General features: G+C 40.5%; 4 protein-coding genes across 4 annotated transcripts; 2 read left to right on the top strand and 2 right to left on the bottom strand.

The window, feature by feature from the left end:
- Window positions 1-1,003: 1,003 nt before the first annotated feature.
- On the bottom strand, window positions 1,004-4,286 carry si:ch211-218c6.8 (uncharacterized). The gene is made up of 6 exons (XM_008412467.2): window positions 4,102-4,286; window positions 2,966-3,191; window positions 2,646-2,723; window positions 2,165-2,223; window positions 1,820-2,092; window positions 1,004-1,136 (listed from the first exon to the last, which is right to left on the bottom strand). The coding sequence occupies exons 1-6, from the start codon at window positions 4,225-4,227 to the stop codon at window positions 1,119-1,121; spliced, it is 780 nt and encodes a 259-aa protein (XP_008410689.1). The 5' UTR covers window positions 4,228-4,286; the 3' UTR covers window positions 1,004-1,118.
- Window positions 4,287-4,440: 154 nt separating this feature from the next.
- Window positions 4,441-8,444, top strand: snx20 (sorting nexin 20). The gene is made up of 3 exons (XM_008411895.2): window positions 4,441-4,761; window positions 6,172-6,314; window positions 7,314-8,444. The coding sequence occupies exons 1-3, from the start codon at window positions 4,752-4,754 to the stop codon at window positions 7,983-7,985; spliced, it is 825 nt and encodes a 274-aa protein (XP_008410117.1). The 5' UTR covers window positions 4,441-4,751; the 3' UTR covers window positions 7,986-8,444.
- Window positions 8,445-8,548: 104 nt separating this feature from the next.
- mphosph6 (M-phase phosphoprotein 6) lies at window positions 8,549-11,195 on the top strand. Its single transcript, XM_008411896.2, has 5 exons — window positions 8,549-9,056; window positions 9,291-9,403; window positions 9,832-9,922; window positions 10,003-10,103; window positions 10,623-11,195. Exons 1-5 carry the CDS (start codon window positions 9,009-9,011, stop codon window positions 10,756-10,758), a joined length of 489 nt encoding a protein of 162 aa, XP_008410118.1. The 5' UTR covers window positions 8,549-9,008; the 3' UTR covers window positions 10,759-11,195.
- Window positions 11,196-11,719: 524 nt separating this feature from the next.
- On the bottom strand, window positions 11,720-20,595 carry gpia (glucose-6-phosphate isomerase a). Its single transcript, XM_008411897.2, has 18 exons — window positions 20,370-20,595; window positions 18,783-18,873; window positions 17,349-17,417; window positions 17,136-17,255; window positions 16,936-17,019; window positions 16,590-16,736; window positions 16,438-16,509; window positions 16,323-16,367; window positions 16,120-16,173; window positions 15,798-15,858; window positions 14,749-14,792; window positions 13,804-13,956; window positions 13,591-13,720; window positions 13,435-13,511; window positions 12,584-12,712; window positions 12,434-12,509; window positions 12,244-12,310; window positions 11,720-12,007 (listed from the first exon to the last, which is right to left on the bottom strand). Exons 1-18 carry the CDS (start codon window positions 20,486-20,488, stop codon window positions 11,884-11,886), a joined length of 1,662 nt encoding a protein of 553 aa, XP_008410119.1. The 5' UTR covers window positions 20,489-20,595; the 3' UTR covers window positions 11,720-11,883.
- Between the last annotated feature and the right edge of the window lie 160 nt (window positions 20,596-20,755).

Below are 20,755 nucleotides of genomic sequence, written 5' to 3'. Positions count from 1 at the left end.
CAAAATATCTTTATTTTACTTTTACTCGAGTAATTTCTTGGACAGTTTCTACTTGAGTAAAAATATGTTAGACTTGAGTACAATTTTTGGGTGCTGACTTCTGGTTCAAACTACAAAAACCACAAGATTAAAATAAAGTAAAAAGATTCAAATAATGCTTTATCTTATTTAAAATAAATACATTTTGAACTCACAATCAGCTCCCAGATCCAAACTAATTAGATAACTTTTATGCTAGTGAGCATTGAGGCTTTTATTTTTTAGCAGCAACCGGAAGTGCAAACGTGGACCGTTATTGCATTAAATTGGCTTCAGCCTGAAGCAGCAGCTGCTTCTCAGGGTGTGTATGTTTATTTTTATTTTTTTTGCCTTTTTGGGACAGTCACCTTCTAAAGACAGATGGATCTGTTCTGGACTAAGGCCCGGTCCAACTGCGGAGGACCAGAACTTTTTGGGGTTATGGGTTAAGTCAAAGGTCAGCAACCTTTATAACCTTTATAACCATGTGAGCTATTTTTATCTTTGGTGTAGCTAAACAAAAGAGCTTCATACATGAAAAAGTTGGTTATTTCAACAAAATCTACCACAGGAATTTATTTTCAAATTAACACAACAATTAATTAAAAAGGATAATTTTACCTCATGTTTTATGACATAATTGCCATTTATTTTTATTTTTTCAGCTTAGGTCCAGTAAATTATATTTTTAAAAACATACATTTCATCTGTTTTTAAAACTATATATTTTTTGTTTTCCCCTTTACTTACAAATTCATTTGTGACTCTTTAGTGAATTAATGTTTTCCTAATTTTCCCCACAACTCCATTCACAAAATGGAGTTATAACTATATAACTATGCTCAGTTATGAGATTTTGGTCTGTCTGATTGGCAAAATCAGACAGATGTGGTTCTGATCACAGAAATGCCCCCAAAATTAAACAAACAAACAAACAAACAAACAAACAAACAAACAAAAAACTAAATTATTCCAACTGTGATGATCAGTTTTCCTTTTTCATTTTGATTTTATTCCAAAAACTTCAAATCTTAATTAGAAAAAATAAATATCTTCAAGTTGTTCACAGTTTAGTTTTCTCCGTCTGACCGGTCAGCTGTTCAGTCAAAAGCTTCCTCCTGATGGACACAGAAACAAGATCAGAGTGAGAATAAACCAAAATAAAAAGAAGAGCAGAATTCACAGATAAAACTGTTTTGTAGAAATAAATAAAGGAAACAAAGATACTGTTAGAAAATGTCTCAACTGGATCAAAATCTGGAGCATCTGGGACAAGATTCAGGTTGGAGAAAATAGATCTCCTGCTCTTAAAAGCTGTTATTCTAACACGTGTTAAACTCGAGGCCCGGGGCCAAATCTGGTCCACCATAACTTTTTATGTGGCCCTTTAGGCTTCAGATGCCAAATGACATAACTCGGTTCCTCCAAGTTTTTTGTACAAATTTTGTGCAAAAATGGTCAAAACCATTGTGTCTAAGTGTTGCTAACTCCTACCAGCAGGTGGCAGTATTTCTTGTTTTTATGACACTGCTTCTTCAGGTTTACTAGATATTAAGTTATTGTCAGCAATCGAAATGGTAAGTAACAAAAAGCCACATTTATTGTCATATCAAAGCACAAATATTGCAAAATGTCAAAATATTTGCTTTTGATTGTGTCACAAAAACAAATCACGAAATCCTGGAGGGACTAATCAATGCAAAAATATGTTCAATATTATTACATTTTAACAAGTATGTAATGAATGCACAGACAGTCATTCCTTTCAGTAATCAAAGCGGATCAGAACCAGCCCTCTTACCCAGCCTCCTTGCTGCTGGACCCAGCCAGCGTGATTCTCTGCGATGTATCGGGCTCCAAACTGCTGTATCGCCCTGCGGTGGACCACAGTGACGGAGGACAGTCTGCTGGTCACCTCAAAGGCCCAGGCGATCCTCTGCTTCTGGACCAGACCGTCTGGGCATGCCGCCTGGTCCGGTGGCGCCACCAGGTTCTGCACGGTGCACGTCAGCTTCTCAAACAGGTTGTAGTTCAGGTCCTGGAGCTGCTGCTGCAGGGCCGGGTTCTGTTTGAGCTGAGCGGGGAAAGAAACTGATTAAAACAGAGTTTGGTCGTGTTTTGGTTCTGGTTCTGGTTCAGAACACACCTTCATATTAATGTCATCTCCAAGTGTTATCATCAGCTCGACGAGCCTCTGGATGATCTCTGCAGAAATACAGAAAATTGATCAGAACCTCCTTCAACCAGACCAGGGATCAGCAACCTTCCCCATTCAAAGAGGACCTTTTGCCCCCGTTGCTACAAAATAAAACTCACCTAGAACCACAAAAATGGTATTCCAATACATACTACATAAAATATTTGATTTTGTTAGCTTTCATAACTAAAATTTTAATTTATTTCCGCTTTCAGATTTCAGATCGAAACAAATCTTGTACCATTTAAGAAAAATAAATTGTAGAATAAGTTGAGCCTCTTCTGTAAATGTTCATAATGAAAAAAGACAGGTAGTAGGAATGCAACCAGCTGACTTATGATTAATTGTGGTCGTGTTGTTAAAACCCAGAGAATCGGATAAAGATGCAGCTACTGTCCAGGTAACTGAGGGTATTTGTTAACGGTCTCACCGTCTTGTGTCTGGAGGTTCTGCTCGGCAATCGGTGCCGAATCCGCAATCTTCGCCAGCTGCCTCGGGACATTCTGGGCTGTGGAGCAATCCGAAGTTTTGTTACAGATCCCGAAGTTTTTATTTTTTTAAAAATTATCAATTTCATTGCAAAAATCATCTAAAACCATGTTACTATGGAAACACGGTCATGCAGAGGTGCTACCTGCTCCAGTAGGATACAGACAGTTGCTGGAAACATCTGGAATGATTTATTAATGTAAAAAGCTGCTGCATGAACACTCAGCAGGACCAGGTGTGTTTCTGCAGAATGTTTCTGACCTTTTCTTACAGATCCAGAACGATCGAAGGAGTCAGACTCTATGTCCACGGAGGGTATTCGAAGAATCAATGTTTTATCTACTAATGGTTTGCAGGGTGACAGGCCTGAAGGCCTCTCTGGTTCTACTGGTCCCTCGAAATATGCTACTGGTGGTGACCTGAGGTTGCAGTATTTCTCCACCAGCAGCAACAGCTTGTCCTGATCCTGCAGACTCTCCATGTTCACCTGCAGAAGACGGAGCAGAAAACATTTAATTTTCCCACATGTTCTCAGCCTGTTCACCAGTGTTGCCAGGTTGGGCGAGTTTCCTGCTATTGAACAACTTTGGGCAGGTTGTTAAAATGTGGGATGCTTTTCACAACATTAGGGGGGGCTTAGAAAATATTTAGAAGAAAATTATTTCTAAATTGATATATCAAAATATGTTAAATGTGACATCATCAATGATTAGTAAATGGAGAATTAGCCGTGGGCGATATGGACTTAGAATTTTATCACAATATTTTGTGGTACTATTTTGATAACAATAAAAATCATGATAAAAACGATTCATTAGGTAACTTTATGGCTGTATGGCACAACATTGATAGTAACACAAATATTCTTGAAGACGCTACTTACTTAAAGAAGTTTATTATTATGTTTTTTCAGTTTCATCAGAGTTTGAATTTGTTTTCAAGTTGGGTTAGGATTGGAAACTGTTAGATCTGACAACCCTGATTCTCTCATCCATACATCAAGTTTGTTTAAATCCAGTTGACAGGATTTAAAACTTCAGCCTCACGTTTCTGAAAAGTTTTCCTCGAGCAGCTGGAACAGCAGCTGGAACACGTTCAGCTATCCGAAACCAGCCAGCAGAACATATCACTGCTTTAAAAAACACCCGGTAAAATTATTTTTTTCATAACTACTAATAGTACTAGTATTGGCTTTAACCTTTTTTTAACCCTAAGCGGTGAAACATTAAATGTTTGTCTTAAGTTCCTGCTCCAACTTTTTAGTTTCACTTTCCATAAAAAAACAACATAAAAGCATCTGAACGCGCCTAAACGCCTCAGAAAACGTGTTTGTACTCAATAAAACACACAGGTGTGTCTTCATTGGAGTCCGAAACCGAACCAGAACCAGGACTCACCTTTGAAGCCGCTACTTCAAGCCGCGCTGGAAGCCGTACTTCCTGAAGTACGCCGTCGGCCTCTGGGTGGCGCTGCAGCCCTGAGAGATGCTTCATTTCTGACAGGTAACGGTCAGGTAACGCCATGAAGCAGAGGGCGGGACAAATATGATCTTTTTAAAACCATTTTTATTATTTCTGACATTAAAGCTTTCCTTTAATTTAACTTAAAGAAATTGTTGTGTCCTAAAAGTCACTGAACTGTTTTGTTCTCTTTGTCACAGAGCCTGATATCAGTTTAAGCCACAGAACCAAGATTATATCAATCCTTCACTCTCACTGAGGCTAACTCCGCCCGGCTGCTGTGTCGGCTGCTCTAAAACAAGCGCTCCTCTCTCAGTTTGCTGCTGGACTTTGTTTCACTTCCTTCTCTTCCTATTTTATCAGCAGAACTTCCTCATTTTAACACAAATATGTTCTGAGTTCTTGACTTCAGCAGGAGCTTCACAGCCTGCAACAGACCCGTTCAGTCCCAGAACCAGTTTAATGATAGAACCAGTACAGCTGATCCAGTTGGTCCAGTAAGGAGAGGAGCATGAACCTGGACGTCTCCCAGCACCAGATCTGACCTCTGGGTTTCTCCAGCGAAGGGCTCTGAAGATTTGGACCAGATGGCTGCAGGTACTGTTGTTTTTATCAAGTGGTGAGTTTTCTGTTAAAGGGACAGTTCAGCTTTATTTATGATGAATCAAAGTTCTGTAAGATTTGAGATTGGATTCATCAGAACATGAAACAAGACCAGGTTCATTAGACGATCTTCACCATGATGACCTCTAACTATCTTTAAAATCAGAACTTTAACCTTGAAACAGATTATTTTGCCTCAAAAATGTAAAATTGCATGAGGTTCTGCAACATACATGGAGATTTGTGTTTATTAAGAAAAAATCTGGAGATTATATTACTCTTTTGAAGCAACAAAAGCAAAAGCTATTAAAAGCCTGCATAATTTCAGCAGAGAATAAAAGGAAATTTTAATGAGTGGAAAGGAAAAGGTTAAAAGAGAAGCAGAAGAGTTTTGAGAGCATTTCCCCCCTAAACAACAATGAGGAAGGTGTTCAAACTGACATGAAGATGCTGCAATCGTTCAGGCAACACTTCACAGGATGTAGTCTGGATTCTACCAAGGGCTTACAGTGGCAGTAACCCAGGGCGGCAAGTTTTTTCAGGTGTGGGGGGAAAATATTTAGGGTATTTTTGTATTGAATGAAAGTTTTACAGCACTATATTATATAAAACTCATAATCCCATGTGTAGTGTAGAGTTTTAATATGATTACATTTTTATTTTTATGTGCACAATGCTGAAAAATTTTAAAATTCTAAATTTATAGTACCGGTATATCTTTTGGGGGCTGATAAGGAGCAATCAACCACCTGCTGATAGGTCTCCCTGTTAATTTACTGTAATTTGCATGAGTAAAGTGTAGTTTTGTTTGTTTTTTGGCCACCAAAAGTGGCTGTAGCCCAGGGGCACTTATCCTTATCCGGGCTCAACGTAGCATATACATTACAATAAATTCTAAAATCAATTTATAACCAATGTATAGAATATAAAATAGGGGTAGCGGGTAGCTGATCAGCCATTGAAATATTCTTATACAGTGTCTATAAAAAGCATTCACCTTCTTGAATATTTTAACATTTTTATTGTTTTTTTTTTCTTTCAAATCAGTCAGGATCAACAAAATGTAAAAAGAAAAAACAATCACAAAATTCCTTTCAATGTCAGAGTGAAAACTAATTTCTACATGCACCAATTAGCTGGACCTCTGTTAAATTAGATAACTTTTTTTATGCTGAATAGTTTTCTTTAATTGTTATTATTTTGAAGAAACTTATTAATTATGTTGATCAAGACTGATTTGTAAAAGCAATAAAAGTTTGTATTTGTAAAAATAAAAAAATAAGTGTTTAAATTGTAAAAACCTGTCTTCTGACAGGTTTTTCACTGTTTATGTCATATTGTTGATTTTGATCCTGGTAAAGGAGCTCAGTGGCTTTTATTCATTCTAACTGTTTGGTGTTTTAGGTCAGAGGCCCGGTTGTTCCAGCTTAACCACTAAGGAGCTCCAACAGAACTTGAAGCTGGCGAAGCAAAATGAGCGACCGGTCCGGCTGCTGTTTGAGATCCCATCGAGTCGAGTTGTGGACCAGCTGCTGAACAAATATGTGGTGAGAAAATCAGCAGAAACATGATGCAGACAGTAAATAAGAGGAGTCAAATGAGTGAGAAAATCAGGTGCAACAGTCAGGAGAGACAGTCAATGGTGACAGTAACATATGAAACGCCAGCAGGTTCATGTACACATGAACATTTCCCGTTACAATGTTCAAACGTGTAAATTATGTGATGTTTATGTGTCAGTCAAGTTGATTTGTATAGCATATTTCAGCAACAAGACACATAAACAGCAGACGATCAGAAAGAGAGAATGGGAAGAGATGAGACTTAGACTGTCAGGAGGTAAAATTGCCTGGAAGAGACATAAAAACACACTCAAGCTGCGTTCACACTGCAGCCCGCAGTGACCCAATTACGATTTTTCTTTTGCCTTAATGTGATCCATATCCGATCTTTTCATGACAGTCTGAACAACACAGATCAGATATTTATTTGAATGAGGCCCACTGTACTTCGATATCCAACATGTGTCTGATTTTTTTCCAATGTGACTTGAATCTGAACAGTCAGGTCACATTCATCCGACGGAACGTCATCGATACTCATTTTGATGCATTCGACTCATAAACATCACACACTGCACTTTGTTTGCGTTGTATTCATGTCAAAGTAACATGAAATGTTCATGTGACCCTGCTGGCGTTCCTTAATTTTGGGAGAATGGTGATCAGCAGATGCTGACATGTGAAGCAGATCTTATCCCCCTGGCAAAGCTCTACAATCAGACACAGTTTCCTGTTGCTTTGCTGTGAGAGGTTTGACTGACAGGCCCAAGCACAAGGTCATGTCTCCATGTTTGCAATTAACAATAGTCACCCCAAATCAGTGACTTTCTGGCTATTTTTAGCAAAATTTTAGGCAAAATAAATCGATATCTTCCAAACTCGGAATCGGCAGGTCAGGCTTTTAAAACATTGGCTCGGGCAGAAACCTGCAATCGGTGGAGCCTTCGCCAACTGTGTCCATGTTGTCTTCCTCTCTGTCTACAGGCGTATCAGATCGTCGTGATGCGCTCCGGCAGCTTTGATTCCCGCCGTGTTTCCATCGAGCGCCGCTACAGTGACTTCCTACGGCTTCACCACAAACTGCTGGAGGAGTTTGACGAAGAGCTGGAGGATGTTCTTCTGCCCCCGAAGCTCCTGAAGGGAAACTTCAACCCAGAGAACATTCTGGAGCGCCGCCTGGCCCTGCAGGACTACCTGGCCAAGCTGTTCGCGACCCGCTGCGTCAGACACTCCGCCCACTTCTCGGAGTTCTTCACCGAGCACGAGCAGAAGCAGGCCCACGTGCTGCTGCGGGCGGGCCAGTTCACGGCCGCTCTGGAGCAGCTGCAGACGGTCCTGGAGATCCAGGAAAAGCTGCTGCCGTGGCAGAAGTCCACCCTGACCGTCCCCGCCCTCGCTGCGATCGCCGTGTGTTACCGGGACCTGGACGAGCCGGAGCAGGCCTTCTCAGCTGCTCAGCAAGCTCTTCCTCCCGTGAGGCGCTACGGACTGAAGCCCTACCGAGCGGCGCTGCTGGAGCTGCTGGTGGACCTGGGGTACCAGCTGGGTCGTCCCGTGGCTCAGCTGCAGGACGAGCTGACGGACATCAGGAACGGCGAGAGAGGGGAGGTGTGCTTCCGGTCGCTGAAGGAAGTGGTGATCCACAAGTTCATCTGAGGAAGAGCAGGAACCCAGACTTTGCCTGACAAGATAAAGTCTGGGTCTCCTAAAAACCTAAATGGCCTCAAAGCATAAAAAAAAGTTAAGACTGAGAGTGAAACAGTCTGTTCAGTCCACTTCAATCAAACTCTGGTTTATTTGTCTAAAAAGTCCAGTTCATTTGTGGAGGTGTGAATGTGAACTCTGGTTCACCTAAAAATTAAAATGCAGATGTGAATACCAAGTGGACCAGAGACCTGCTAAAGCCCTAAAGAAGTTGCTGTAAACTGTTCTTTCTGTTCTTTCTCCCCCCTTCGGTCTGTCACTGTTTTGTTCTGAATGTGTTCCTATTCCAACGTATTTTGGGAACATTTTTATAACTATGTTTATTCAAAAACATCAGCAAATGTTCAATTGCATTGGAAAAATGTCGTGTTTGAGTTTCAACAAAGGGGGAAAATAAATCCAAAACATTTATTTATTAACTTATTAATCAACCACACTAAGTTTTGAGGAGAAACTCTGTTGCCTGGTTGAATTTTAACAATATATGCTTGCAATCTGATTTTTATCTGATCAAATGGGAAGAACAATTTGTTCCTAACTTAAGAGTCTGGATGATCCGTTGTCTTAATTTATTTTTACATAAGGTGACACAAACATTACTTTGTATAGAATTTTCTGTCATTCATATGCAATTCTGACATTTCCTTTATTATTATTTATGCTACCCCTGTCTAATTTCCATATTCTTGTTTTTGTTGTACATCGTCACAAATAAAGATGCCTAAACAATAAATGAAAGAAAAGAATCAAAAGTATTCTCCTTACCAGCAGGGGGCGCCAAACACCAAGATCAACCGGAAGCTGATCGATGAATCCAGGCTGCTGCTCGGGGTTCGATTCATCAGACTGAGCGACGTGTGGTGCAAGTCGTGCAAGTAGCTGAGTTTCAAAACACACCAAAAAGCTAATTTTAGTAAAGTTAATTTAGTTAATTCGGGTTAGTTAGAATTAGCTTATCCGTCGATCGATTCAAAAATGGCCGGGGAGTCGTTGAAATTGTCAAAGAACCTGCTGAGGATGAAGGTAAGTGTTAGCATCCGGAGTTAGCATTATTACTTTCTATTAATATATAAAAATAAACAGCGGGATGTCGAGTTGGACGTAACCGATCCTGCATGTTTAAATAAAACTATACGAAACGTTTCCTAATATAAATATAGACTTTATTTTTGATCTCTGATCATAAGGTTTTAGTCATATATTCAGGGCTTTTTGCCCTGTTGTTTACAGTTACAGATTACTTTCTTTGTTCTGTAGTTTATGCAGAGAGGGCTGGACGCCGAAACGAAGAAGCAGCTGGAAGAAGACGAGAAAAGGATAATCAGTGATGAGCACTGGTACCTGGATCTGCCGGAGCTTAAAGCAAAAGAGTAAGTGTCAAAGTTTCAACCGATCTGAGATCAGTTTCAGAATGGTATTGTTGGATCAATTTGACCTGAATTAATATTGATGACTATATTTTACCAGATAGTTTTAACCAACAGATCTCAGACAGTAAACCTGGCACGTTTTTATTAAGGAGAAGTGTATGGAGTGCCATTTGTAAAATTGCACAGTAAAAAATTAGCAGCAATATTATGTTTTATTTAGCCTGTCACAGAGGGAAAAAATCTGGGTGTTCATTTTTCCAAGTCACATTTTCACCATGTCATGTATGAAAGCTAAATATTTACTATGTAAACTAAATATTTAGTTAGGAAGGTAAATAATGCTGTCCTCCATAGGACTTTATTCTATTTTATTTATTTAGCTCTTGGTTCAGGTTATTTGGAGAGCATCACACAGTTTGTTGTTTCAGGAACTTGATCATTGAGGAGAAGAGCCTGGTTCCCTGTGAGGATTTGCTCTATGGCCGTATGTCCTTCAAAGGGTTTAATCCAGAGGTGGAGGTGAGAACCAGCAAAACCAGACCTAATTTAAAATGATTCTGTGAGGACATTCTGACAGTGTTTTATTCAATTTGTTCCAGAAACTGATGGTGCTGCTGAATCCTAAAGATGAAAAAGAGGAAGAGGGGGAGGATGTGAGCTGCATGCAGACGGACGTCACTGATGAAGAAATGGCTCTGAGGTAAAGCAGATTATGACCATCCAGACTAGGATTGATTTATTAGAATACATTTAGTTCCAATAGATTAGCTAATAACATCGCTTTAACATTCTTTTAGTGTTATAATTTGGTTGCCATCCAACAGAGGGCGCCGCTGGTCATCCTTAAGCAAAGCTGTTGATACAGAATCAAAGATGGCGGTTATATCACTGAAGAGAAACGGTCCAAACAGAGTCCTGTTGGGTTGGAAAATGCACTTTATACGGTTCTGTTTTGAAATATAAACACTCGACAAGGTCCTTAAGCTTCACATTGTTTTGTTTTTCTAAACTCGGCATATCATAAAAATGTAGCCCTTTTATCGAAAGACGGTCGGCCCTCTTCATACACGCAAAAACGTTGTTTTTTAAGATAATAGCTGAATATCAATTCATTGTTATTCAGTCAACAAAACCCCCCCCAAAAGTTAGCGCTCCTGTCCACCTACACACTGATGTTTGCATGAGTCTTGATTCTCAGCTTCCCGTTTCTGTGTTTCAGGTACGAGAGTTTAGTGGGAACCATGAAGAAGAAGTTTGCAAAGAAGCGCGAGCGAGCGGCGATGGACGAGGACGACGTCAACCAGAACGTAGTTGTGAAAAACTCAAAGAAAGCTTTCCTGAAGCCCCAGGACTGAAAATATTTTAACTGGGAGGAAAAACGGGAATGTCGGAAACTACAAACTGAACGGACGCTTCACGTTTAGTCGTCTCTGTGAGACGCATTACTGCCGACCGAGCTTTTAAAGGAACAGTTCAACATTTCTGCTCATCGCACCGGAAGATCCATCGGTTCCAGTTCCGCCTTGAGGTACACACCTCGAAACATTCGGACTCGGACTGTGAAACAGAGGCCAACAGGAAGTTGCTGGATGAATTTCCACATCATCAAAGTTCTGCAGTAAATCTCCAGAAGAACTAAGATTAATTTAATTTGATCGAGTTTTTTTTTAAAGAAAATGTTTTTTTTAAAACATTTGTGTTGCTGCAGTTCTTCATGTCATCAATGTAGATGTATAAAAATGTGAATGAAACAGACGGGAATCTTTTTAAATAAACTGTCTGAAAGCTTCATGCATCCTCCATAAACAGGATAGTTCAGAGATGTAAGAACTCACCTGAGCAGGTGTACAGTCTTTCAAAAGAAAAAAAAAAGGAAAAATGGCTTAATTTTATTGAATTTGTAAGCTTTTCCTTTAATAATCTGATTTTTTTTAAAGTTGGAGCTGTAGTCCACTATTGGGTGCCAAGAAGGCCTCAAGTCTGGAGAGAAAATCTACAATAGATTAGGACCAAGTGATGAAATTTCAAAATAAACCAATTTAAGTTGGACGCTACATCGCAATGCAAACTTTGTCTAAGGACAATGGCATCCAAACTCTTCTAAGCAGGTCAAAATTAAGTTGGAGTACATCACAAACCTGAATTAATTTTGTAAATACAATGTCTAAATTACTGGATTTTAATTTAACTTCACCTGTCCAATATTTCAATAAAACTAGTTGGGAGGTTCAACATCTCCATTTTAAATTTTCATCCAGAGTTAGATGTGACAGACTAATTATTCACCTTCAGAATTGATCAGACAATAGAAACCAATCAGTGACAGATGGGGCTTTTATTGTGAAAGACTCAGCTATCACTCTGAGGGTCCCTACAGGAACATGTGCACAAGATCAACACTGAAAAGCGACACGTGAAGACAACACTCAAAACAACATGGTTCAGCCAATCACAGAGCAGGACAGACAGGTGGGCGGGGCTTAGGCAAAGTTCTGTTTCAGGAAGTTGATGAGGCCGTTGGTGGACGAGTCGTGAGACGAGACCGGAGAGGCGTCCTTTAGCTCCGGCTCGATCTTCTTCGCCAGCTGCTTCCCGAGCTCCACCCTGGAGACAAAGACAAAACTGTGATGTCACTGAACGCATCATCAGAGAGAGACGGACAACTGGAGGACCGGATTAAACTTCAGAGGGTCCTACTGGTGTTACCAGGTTCTGAAGCTAAGATACAGCAGGAAGTCAAAGCCTTTCGGTTTAATGTTTGACATTAAAGTTCAGTGAGGAGAAAAAAATATTCCTTCTCCGATAGAATTTAAGACGAACTGACCCTGAATCAAACTCACCCCCACTGATCGTAGCTGTTGATGTTCCACATGACGCCCTGGACGAAGATCTTGTGTTCATACATGGCTGAAAAACAGGACAGGTCACATTTACCTTTAGCTGATCACAAAAACCAGGAAGTTTAGTATCCAATAAGCGTCTGGTTGCTCCAATCCGATTGGTTAAAACCATCCGACTTCCAGTACTCACCAATCAGCGCTCCCAGTACGAACGGAGTCAGCTTCTTGAAAACGATGGAGTTGCTCGGCTTGTTCCCTTGGAAAACCTTTGAAGGAGACGTCAGACTGTTAACCTGGAACCGAACAGACCAAACAGAACCGCAGAGGCGGGCATGCTTACTTTGTGTGGCAGCAGCTTCTCCAGACCGTCTCCTGACATTCCCGCCGCTTCCAGCTCTTTCTGAGCCTCCTCTGAGGTTTTTCCCTTCATCAGAGCTTCAGTCTGAGCCAGGAAGTTAGCCACAAGGATCTGCGAACATGAATTACCCGAATTATTCAGCTGCTTGTACCTGCATGTAACCAGAGCTGCTGAGTAATGGCAGCAGGTTTTTGTGGCATTGAAATTAATTAATTATCCTCAAGTTTGAATACACGTTGGTGTGGCAGCTGTTTTATTTCTGTTAGATCCATCCAATATAAAGAACTAAACATTAAATCATCCAGAACTGGGAGTATAAGTGCTACCACACTGCATTTTAAACAAATAAAATCGAGTGAAATGACAATGTACATATATGGCTTGTATATGTGCATCGATAAAGAAACCAAATCTATAAAATAATGGTTTTATAAAATTTCATCACAAAAATATTTGTGAAAATGTATTTAAACTGATAAAAGCTATTAAAATAATGTGTAATTTTAGGAGTCAGAGGAAGGTTAAAATAAAAACATAAAAATGTAAATATACTCATTTTGATATCAATTAATAAATATTACTGTTAGAATAATTTTTTTACCACAAACATTTTAACTCACTACAAAAACAAATTACTGGTTATTTTATTTACTAATCATAATTATAAAAAATTATTTTCATTATTTGTTCACAATTTAGACTTTTTTTAAATTTATAATCCAATATCAGTTCCATCAGAAAATAATTTTCCATCCCCATTCACTGAAATCTGAGTATTTTGTAAACCTCCCAGTAAAACCAGTATATAAATCCAGGTGAGCAGGAAGTGTTACCTTGTGGTGCAGGTTGTCTCTGATTGGATGCTGGGACTGAGCAGGAATCATGAAGTCAGCAGGAATCATCCGGGTGCCTGCGGAGCGAACATCCGGTCTGTGATGAGTGGCTGGCGGCTACAGACGGAACCAGTACACCCAGTAAAACCCAGTCACCTTGGTGGATGAGCTGGTAGAAGGCGTGCTGTCCGTTGGTCCCTGGTTCCCCCCACACGATTGGTCCCGTATGGTAGTTCACGCGGCTGCCCTCTTTGGTGATGTACTTCCCGTTGGACTCCATGTCGCCCTGGGAACACAGGTGGGTTCACGGGTCAGCGGTCTGGATCGGGTCGATCAAAACTCATCGCCGAAGGTCGGAACAGAGCTGACCTGCTGGAAGTAGGCGGCGAAGCGGTGCATGTACTGGTCGTACGGCAGCATGGCGTGCGTCTCGGCCTGGAAGAAGTTGACGTACCAGACGCCCAGGAGGGCCAGCAGAACCGGGACGTTCTGGTCCAGAGGAGCGCTGCGGAAGTGGTTGTCCTGGAGATAAAGTAGGTCCAGTTTCAGATGAACTCATGATGCATGCTATTGATTAATACGATCAACCAACTTTGGATCAACACAGTGGTCGATTAACTAATAAGCGGCCATTTTCTTAAAAACCTTCGTCGTCTCTTGTATAAAAGTGAAATTCAACATCATTGAGTGTTTATATTTCATAACAGAACCGCATAACGTGCATTTTCCATCCCACGCCAATTCACCGCTCAAGGATGACCAGTGGCGCCCTCTGCTGGATGGGGGCCAAACTACAACACTAACCCTACGTTATTAATCTATTGGAACCAATTTTAATCAAATAAACCGTTAATCGACAATCGTAAGTCGATTATTTGCATCTCTACTTCAAAGTTTAATAAAGACTTTTACATTTATTATCTCTGTTAAAGTCGTTTTTTGTATATGGAATAAATCCTTCAATAAAATTTGAATGATAAATTATTTTTAGTCATTTTCCACAGTTAACATCCCATAAAAACAGTGCAGCAATCTGTAGTGTTTTATGTTTTAACACCTAAAAGAAAAAAAAAGTCCCTTCTTTAAATAGGACCACACATTTTCTATAAATATTTATTAAAAATTTATTTTTACAAAAGGTTATGCAACATCTGGAGCCCTGAATGAGTTTTATTTAGCTGGGCTGTAAAGGTTGCAGCCCCTCTATTAGAGCCCCAAACCATCTTCATACAAACACAATACATATTTCATACAAACTGACTTGTTTCTGTTCAGATTCCAAAATAAAAACCCAAACTTGAAACGTTCTCCTACCATCCAGTGAGCTCCTGACAGAAGCTGCTCGAAGTTCTCAAAGCCTGAAAAACAAACAGAAGACGACTGTGAAAATGACAGAAACACACCAATACTCCATCATACAACTCAAGGAAGGGATAATTGAAATATTTTTATATTCAGTTGTAATTTATTCTTTAGTAAAGCAAGCAAGAAAATGCAATTAAAATCAAATCTTTCATGAAACAAATCTGAAAGCATCATGCAGATCTCCATCATCACCATCATCATCTGAAGGCCTCAGTCACAGATGAATGAATCGATTATTGAAATTGTCAACAAATGTAATTGATTAATCGCTGACATAGGCCTGTCACAATAATCAATTATTCAATCAGTCGCATGATAAATTAAAACTCAATAATTTCCATATGCATGATTTATTATTTCTCTTTCTACCAAAAACTGGATGACAAAAGGCTTCAGTTTGGTATTTTGGTCTGAACTACGACAGTTTAACAGAGACGTCATAATTCATTTTATTTGTAGTTTTGTTCATTTATTTTGGATATTTAAAATATTTAAATGTTCATTCGATTTTAAAGTTTATTGATCTTTGAGAATGTGTTCTTGTTATGCCATTACTATATCTCAAAACAGCGATATTATCATTTATTGTAATAACTTCTGGGACAATTTATCGTCCAGCACAAGCACTTATCATGACTGGCCTTTGCATACAGACTCTAAAAAAGGACAATTGCTGTAATTAAGTCAAAACTGTACAAAAATTAAATTATTACTCGGTTAACCTTAATAATCATCAGATCAGATCAGATCTGTAGCTGCAGATGCATTTTTTGCTCCAAATTGTCAAGTGTTCACTAAAGCAATGCTTTATTAAGGCAACAAGCATGTTTATTTTCTGGTTTTAAAAAATAAGTAGCTGTTTATATACATTTTTTAATGCATTTCCAATATTGCATTAAAAATATAAAGTGTTTATCTGATTAATCATTAGAATAATCATTAGTTGCAGCTAGAATCAGTGAGGTCATCAAGCCCCGCCCCCTGGTTCAGTGACGTACCTACATGCAGAGCGATGGACAAACCGATGGCCGACCACAGCGAGTAACGACCTCCGACCCACTGAGCAGACATGACAGCAACACAGTCATTCCACCAATCGCAGCACGGCACTTCAAAATAAAAGCCCCAGCAGGCTCAGTCAGTTTTAGTTCCGTGGCAGTCGGTGAACCAGAACCAAACCCGGAACGTCCCAAATCAGTCCCAGAAACTGATTATTTTTATCCTGGATCAGCAAAACCTGCTGATCCTGGAAGATTCTGATCGGGTTCAAAGGTCACAGAGATGCCACAGAGTGCAGAAGCAGAACCGGCACAAACTTACGTCCCAGAACTCAAACATGTTGGCCGGGTCGATACCGAAGTCCTTCACCTTGGCCTGAGGAGACAGAGAGACGAGTTAGGCAACAAGAAATGTTCTGCTGGAAGATCAGTCGATCAGAACCAGCAGGACTGATCAGAACCAGCAGGACTGATCAGAACCGGGTCCACTTGTAAACTTTGATGTGTTCTGGCCCGTTTACTCACCGAGTTGGTGGACAGCGCCACAAAGTGTTTGGCCACGGCGGATTTCTGAGGAGGAGAATTAAAGTTAATAAAAACCGGTCCGGTTCTGGTTCTGGTTCCAGGTAGCAGAACTCACATCTCCAGCCGCCTTCAGGAACCACTCTCGGGCCGATTCTGCGTTGGTGATGGTCTCCTGGGTGGTGAAAGTCTGCAACGGGTCCGAAAACACAAAATCAGAAACGGATGACCTCTGACCCCGCTGGTCAGGCGACCGGCTGGCGAACGGACCTTGGAGGCGATGATGAAGAGCGTGGTTTCCGGGTCGAGCTGCTTCAGCGTCTTGGCCATGTGGGTCCCGTCAATGTTGGAGACGAACCAGACGTTTGGACCGCCGGCTGAGTAGGGCTTCAGAGCCTCGGTCACCATCAGGGGTCCCTGAACGCACCACAGAGTCACATGACCACTCAAAGCTGCTTGCTGATTGGCTGACTGGATCAGAACCTGAACAGAACTGCTGACTGAAGCAGATCCTCTGTTTTCCTCCAGAACTTTCACAACTGGAGCGTCTGATTGGTCAGGAGGGTCTGGACACTAATCCTAGTGTGTGTGTGTGTGTGTGTGCGCGCGCGCTCACCAGGTCAGAACCTCCGATTCCGATGTTCACCACATCTGTGATGCTTTTCCCGCTGAAGCCTTTCCACTCGCCGCTGCGCACTTTCTGTAAAGAACACACATCAGGACGAGCTCATGAAACACACACACACACGCGCGCACACAGACACACACACACGGATCAGAATAAAACCCGACATGCGTGGCTGTCGGCCCACAAACCTGGCAGAAGGCCTTCATCTTGTCCAGCACGCGGTTCACTTCAGGCATCACATCTTTCCCGTCGACGAGGATCGGCGTGTTGGAGCGGTTCCTCAGAGCCACGTGGAGCACAGCCCGGTTCTGGACGCACAAACAGCCCACGGGTCAGAAAATAAAAACAAAAAAAATCCAAACACACACTGCGGTATCAGCTGGGCAGGTGAAGCTCTGCACCTCGGTGAAGTTGATCTTCTCTCCAGTGAACATCTTCTCTCTGGCCTCCTCCACTCCTCTGGACTTGGCCTGATTGCAGAAACAAACAGAACCAGAACCGTCAAAAAGCTTCATGTTCACCTGCATGAGAACTTTAATTTAGCAACATCTGATGATGAAACAGGAACGTTCGGCTACATTCACAACACCTAAAGCCGACTTTTTAACCACAGTCTGAACAGACCGACTGATCTTTTCACCCAAAAAGAAATCCAATCTTTGCCACATGTGGAATTAACTAATGTGCTACATAAATGAACTTGATTGATCATTTCTGATCAGTCCTGTTCAGTTCTGAAGGTTTCCAGAAGGTTCTGAAGAAGTTTCATCAGCTTCCTGCTGAACCAAACCGAGTCAAAAAGCTGAAGTTTGGACAAACAGAGTGGTGAAACCTGGTTTCTCCATCAGCGCCTCCTGCGTCAGAGGGAAGTGGTATCAGTCTAAACTTTGTTTCCTCACATTCTCCTTCCTGTGGCTCAACATGTTTTCTCTTTCAACATGAGGTGAGGCAACGTTTTGTTCCCCTGAAGCTGCAGAGTTTGTGCAGCGTGTCTGACGCAGAGCGGAGCTCAGATTTGACGTGTTGGGACATTTCAAACATTACTTTATTTTTCTTCTGTAATAGATGCATCAAAATGTGAAGCTTTAATCCAAAAACAGAACTATGTATATATTTTTTTTATTCTTGTGCCAAATAGACAGGGTATTAATAATATTACTAAATGTACACATTAATTATAATAAATGTTATTCATCAGTATTGATTCATTATACCACAGTTAAGTATAAATTATTATTGTAATCATTGTGGTGAGTGTAGCAATTTCTAGTTGCATTTTATTCAAGCCATTTTTGTTTTATCATCCATTATAATGAATATTATATTATTGTTATAGATTTTTAACAGTGGACTTATGAATATAAAAGTAAAAGGTGAATTAATAAATTACTAGTATCAATATTAGTCATAATAATTAAACTAACATTACACTTAATTACTAAAAAATTATATTTTGAGTAATAAAGTTGCTATTACTACTGTTCTAGATTTTTTAAGAAGCAGAATTAATATGAGTGTTTTATTATTTATACCTAAAGAATAAATAATCATGTTTTGAATAAATTAAATCCACACACCTACACTAAAATATGCAATTATATTAGTTACATTTTTGTGGATGTATTCAACTTTAATCAATAGTTTTTCATGTATTTTTATTCAACAGTTTTTTTCAGTCACTTTGTCAACTTATTTAGTAAAACTACATTTAAACATGTCAGTTTAATTTTTTTTAAGAATCAGAGAGGCAGAAGTTTCCGTCTGCAGAACGATGATCTGTGGAAAGGTTTTAATTGAAACATGAGTCGAGTTTCCAGCTGTGGGAAGTTTCTCACCAGAGCCAGCAGCATGGTCAGCACTTCCTGGTTGATCAGGTTCTTGGAGTAATCCAGGAGGATGTCGCCGTCGTTCGTCTTCAGGGTCGTACTGCGGACCAGAAAATCACAGAGAAAACAGAAAACATCAGCACAGCTGTTTTATATGATCTAATCAGAGGTGGGAAGGAAACGGTAAAAAAACAAAACAATAAAAAATAACTTTTAGAAGTTGTTTTACTACTTTGTACTTTTTACTTTTGCTTGAGTAAAATTTCTGGTTACTGTAGAACTTCAAGAAACAAATAAAAATAAATAAAAACAAGAATGAACCAGATATAAAAACACATGCATGCTAAGCTAAAATAAGACTTCTTATTTGTGCACAAAGTTTGATTTTTAAGGTTATTTTCTACCTGCTGGAAGTATTTTACCATTTTCTAACGTACAGGATATTTGCAGTTTTATAGATTTTTGGGTTTTGTTATGATTTGGAAATCTGTTATTTTGTATTAATTTCTTTCATTTTAGTCTTTAAAATACTAGAATTTAGACATTACATTTTATTTTTGTCTGTAATATCACTTTTAAATATTAAATCAGATGTTCTGATCAGTTCCTCAGTACTTCAGTAATTTATTGTACATAATTTAATTTTATTTGAGTAAAACATTTTTTGAAGTGGTGCTCAGAGAAGTTCTGATCCAGATCAGTTTAAGATTTCAGGACTAGGGGTTCATGATCGGACAGAAACCAAACTTTGATTTATCTTTTGTGTGTTTAGACTCGGATTGTGGACCAGAACTGACAGATTAAAACAGACTGCAGCCCAGCATGTGCCCTTCAGCGCCATGAGGAGATGCATCATCATCCTCTTCCTCATCATCAGTTTGCGCCCAGTCACGTCTGCAGCTGCATCCTTTCTGCGCAGTGAGGCTGCGCACATAGAGTCTGACTTGATCTCTGCAACAATAACCATTTTCATTCATTTCTAGTGATTGGGTCAGAGAGTTCGGACCTAATTTCAGATCCGGATAAAAGTATTGCTTGGTTCTGGACGGCACCAGACGGTCCAGACTGAAGCCAAAAAGAACTTCAGACTGGATCAGGAACAGGTGGGCGTCAGATTAAGTATTAATTCACATCGAAAGCTGATCTGAACCCACTTTATGGAGAACTGATCATTTCAAGTTCGGTTAACGTGCCCAGTAACAAACCCATTTGGGCTTTCATTAATCCCGGAACCAGAACACGCCCCTGTCCGATAATGGAAGCTGTGACATTAGCACACACGCTAACGTTAGCCAGGTGGATCCAAAAAGTCTCGCCCTGCAGGTTCTATCGTTTGGATCGACCGAATCCTGACAGGACGAATGCAGCTAGAGGAGGGCAGTTGAGATCCGGACCGGTCCGTCCATCTGGACCGGAGTTACCAGGATAAATCGGCAGCAAAGGAGTGACCTTGTGACAGCCAGAAGGAGCATCTGCAGCGAGTCGGGGAACACCGAAACCCGCTGACAGTCTGCCACGGTAAAACTAGCGTCTACTGCCGGGAAGCGGGCCTTCCCATCACCGGGCTCTGGTTCTTAACGCTTCTCATGTTCTCACCTGAACTTCTCGAATCGCTGCTGGTCGCTTTCGAACATGGCCCTCATGTTCAGGCTACCGCCGTTGGCCCGGTACCATTGCTCCAGCTTCTGAAAGTTTGGGTCTGCGTTCAGGGCCATGGTGGCTGCGGTGTGTCGGTGCTCGGATATCGGATGTTCTGCCTGTCGGCCCCGTTCAGGCTCCTCTGTCTGCCCAACTAACTGGAGTCCAAAGGCCTTCCACGGGCTAAATGGGCTCCACCAATCACAGCACAGTTTTCATTACATAACCCCGCCTACTCACTAAAGGTTCTGCTGTGATTGGCTGCATCTCACGGCTGATGTAGCGTGAAATCAGTGTGTGGGACTTGTGTATGGAGGGTAATGAGTGTCCAAATTAGATCAATT

Source organism: Poecilia reticulata, linkage group LG6 (assembly GCF_000633615.1).
Source record: "Poecilia reticulata strain Guanapo linkage group LG6, Guppy_female_1.0+MT, whole genome shotgun sequence".
Taxonomy (NCBI): domain Eukaryota; kingdom Metazoa; phylum Chordata; class Actinopteri; order Cyprinodontiformes; family Poeciliidae; genus Poecilia; species Poecilia reticulata.
Note: the sequence above shows the minus strand (reverse complement) of the source record. Positions and strands in the feature narration are given on the sequence as shown.